At 35.8% G+C, this 2,500-nt stretch overlaps 1 protein-coding gene across 1 annotated transcript in view; it reads left to right on the top strand.

Moving 5' to 3' along the window:
* Positions 1-2,500, top strand: part of LOC113807662 (PAX3- and PAX7-binding protein 1) — a gene marked incomplete at its 5' end in the record, with an annotated part of 59,465 nt that overhangs the window by 56,454 nt on the left and 511 nt on the right. The window contains 6 exon segments of the mRNA XM_070130448.1: positions 1-136; positions 471-639; positions 839-1,035; positions 1,194-1,389; positions 1,682-1,901; positions 2,075-2,500. The exon segment at positions 1-136 is cut by the window's left edge and continues 38 nt beyond it; the exon segment at positions 2,075-2,500 is cut by the window's right edge and continues 511 nt beyond it. Coding sequence (XP_069986549.1) covers positions 1-136; positions 471-639; positions 839-1,035; positions 1,194-1,389; positions 1,682-1,901; positions 2,075-2,272 — 1,116 coding nt within the window.

Below are 2,500 nucleotides of genomic sequence, written 5' to 3'. Positions count from 1 at the left end.
GCAGCAGAACGTGAAGGCCGCAGAACACGCAGACGAAGAGAACGGGAGAAGAAAGGAGACATAAATCACCATGATGGGATGTCAACCGATGATGAAGAGTCCCAGTCTGAGATACAGATGATGCAGACTGAATTAGGTATAATGTTATTTTGATGATGAGCCAAGTATTTATTTAAAAAAAAAATGTCAATGTGACAACATTCAGTAGTATTTATTAGAACTTTGTTACTATTCAGTGCTACATTTGTTTGTATTTATCTCAACATTTATCAGTGTACATCACAGCAATTAATAGTATTCATTACAACATTAATAGTTGAAAATTTGATTGAATTCATTGTATATTAATCGTATATTGTATTTATCACAGTGTTTATGAATAAGTAAACAGTTTGATTATTTATGTTATTGTAGCTGTGTTAAGTGTTTTCAATTTGAAAAATGAACTGATCCCATTTTATTTACTTCAGAACATATAGCAGCAGAAGCAAGGAAGATTTACGAGGATGTAGAAGAAGATTTTTCACAGTTAAAACGTATAATGGCCAGATTTGAGGAGTGGAGAAAGAAAGATTCCCCTACTTATTCTGATGCTTATGTATCATATAACTTACCAAAAATATTTGCTCCTTATATAAGGTGAGTCTTTCCATTGTGGTCTCTGATCAACCCATTTATTTTGCACTTTTCGAGGCCTTTTTTTTAATCAAATCACATATTGATGGCAATATCACCATTCATGTCATTGATCTATTAGGTTAACTTTTGATAAATACCCTTGAAATAAATATAAATACCCTTAGAATAAACTGACAAGTCTTTTTGTGTGCTGTTCCAGATTGCAGATGCTATTGTGGAATCCTTTAATGAAAGATACCGATGGTTTAGAGATAGAAAGAATGAAGTGGTTTAATCTGCTGCTGCTATATGGAACAGATGATGTTACAGATGATGATCCCAGAAGACTCAGGGAAGATCCAGACCGCAAGCTCATGTCCCATCTGGTGGAAAAAATTGTTCTAGTTAAACTAAAAGGTTTGTTAATTACCCTTGGGTTTGGTTTATTGGCTTGTGCAAAGTAGTTTATGTAAGGCAATGATTTTGTTTTTGTCTGCCTAACTGAAAAGTTCCAGGTCTAGAGCAAATGGTTAGAACAAGGAATAGGTGATGGTAATTGTCTCTGATCATTTCAGAAATAATTGGCTGTTGGTGGGATCCCTTGTCCCATGTGCAGACAGTGAGGCTGGTGAACTTAGTGAGACACTATGCTGAAGCTTATCCTAGCCTTGGCCCAAGCTCAAAACCCCTCAAGGAAATGACTCATGCCATTATTGCGAAGATTAAGGATGCCATTGACAATGATATATTCATCCCAATGTTTCCTAAAAAGTGAGCAATATTTTATTTCATATTATTTTGATTTTCTTCTCCCCCCACATGCCATGATATATTGTATGTAAAGATATAAGTCCTCTTGTGTTAGATATTATGAAACTACATTTTTATATAGATTTGATATGAGGTACAGTTTTGTATAAAACTTGATATGTGTTACAGTTTTTATAAAACTATTTAAGATAGTGGTAAATGAAATAAAGGTAACTGTTGTTGTAGTGTTCTTATGCAAACATGGATGATGGGCAAAGTAACTGATAAATCTAATACCCTTATTTCTCAACAGTGTTTATGACAACAAGAACTCTGGGGTAAGCTTGTTCTTCCAGCGGCAGTTTTGGCTTGCATGGAAGCTTCTCAGCTCTACGCTTATGTGGCACAAGGTGCTGAGTGACTCTGTGATCCATGACTTGGCTGTTCGCTCTCTCCTCAATCTGTACCTACTACCAGCTCTCAACCTGGCAGCTGAGATAAATCCATCCGATGCCCTTGATAAATGTAGAAATGTGAGTACTGTATACTCTCAAATAAATTATTTGACTGTCATTGTTAGCAATTGTTGAGGTTATGGAAATAAGAGTTTTGTAAAGATTTTATGGTTTGATTGCTGATCCTCAGAAAATTTCTATACTTGGGAAAACATTTCTGAATTTTAACCTTTACCTAATCTTTCCATCAGGTAATAAATGCATTACCCCGTGCCTGGGTGAAGAGTGAGGGAACTCATGCCTTCCTTGGCCGCCTTGAAGACTTCTTAGTAAAACTTGCTGAAAAACTTCAAACCGCCCACTCCCCTGCTGTGAAAGAAGTTTGTGATCTCCTAAAATCTATAGGAGCACAGAGCCAAGCTGAGAAATTGGCCTATAAGTACCAGTAAAAGTAGTGCAAGCATTCACTCAGTATATCGAAGCATATCCATGATAGCTTCTCCCACTTTGAATAGTTTGAGGTGACAGCATGACTGAATTCATATTCATATTAAGCACCGTATGAAAATAGCATTCTTGGTACCATTACTTTTGTATTTTTACTGCCATCATTAATTCCTCCCCCTTCTTCTCTTATGAGTGATTCTGGTATTTTATTATTATTATTACTACTACTT

This window comes from Penaeus vannamei, chromosome 15 (assembly GCF_042767895.1).
Source record: "Penaeus vannamei isolate JL-2024 chromosome 15, ASM4276789v1, whole genome shotgun sequence".
Lineage (NCBI taxonomy): Eukaryota > Metazoa > Arthropoda > Malacostraca > Decapoda > Penaeidae > Penaeus > Penaeus vannamei.
The sequence above is the reverse complement of the archived record's forward strand: the minus strand, read 5'-3'. Positions and strand labels throughout refer to the sequence as shown.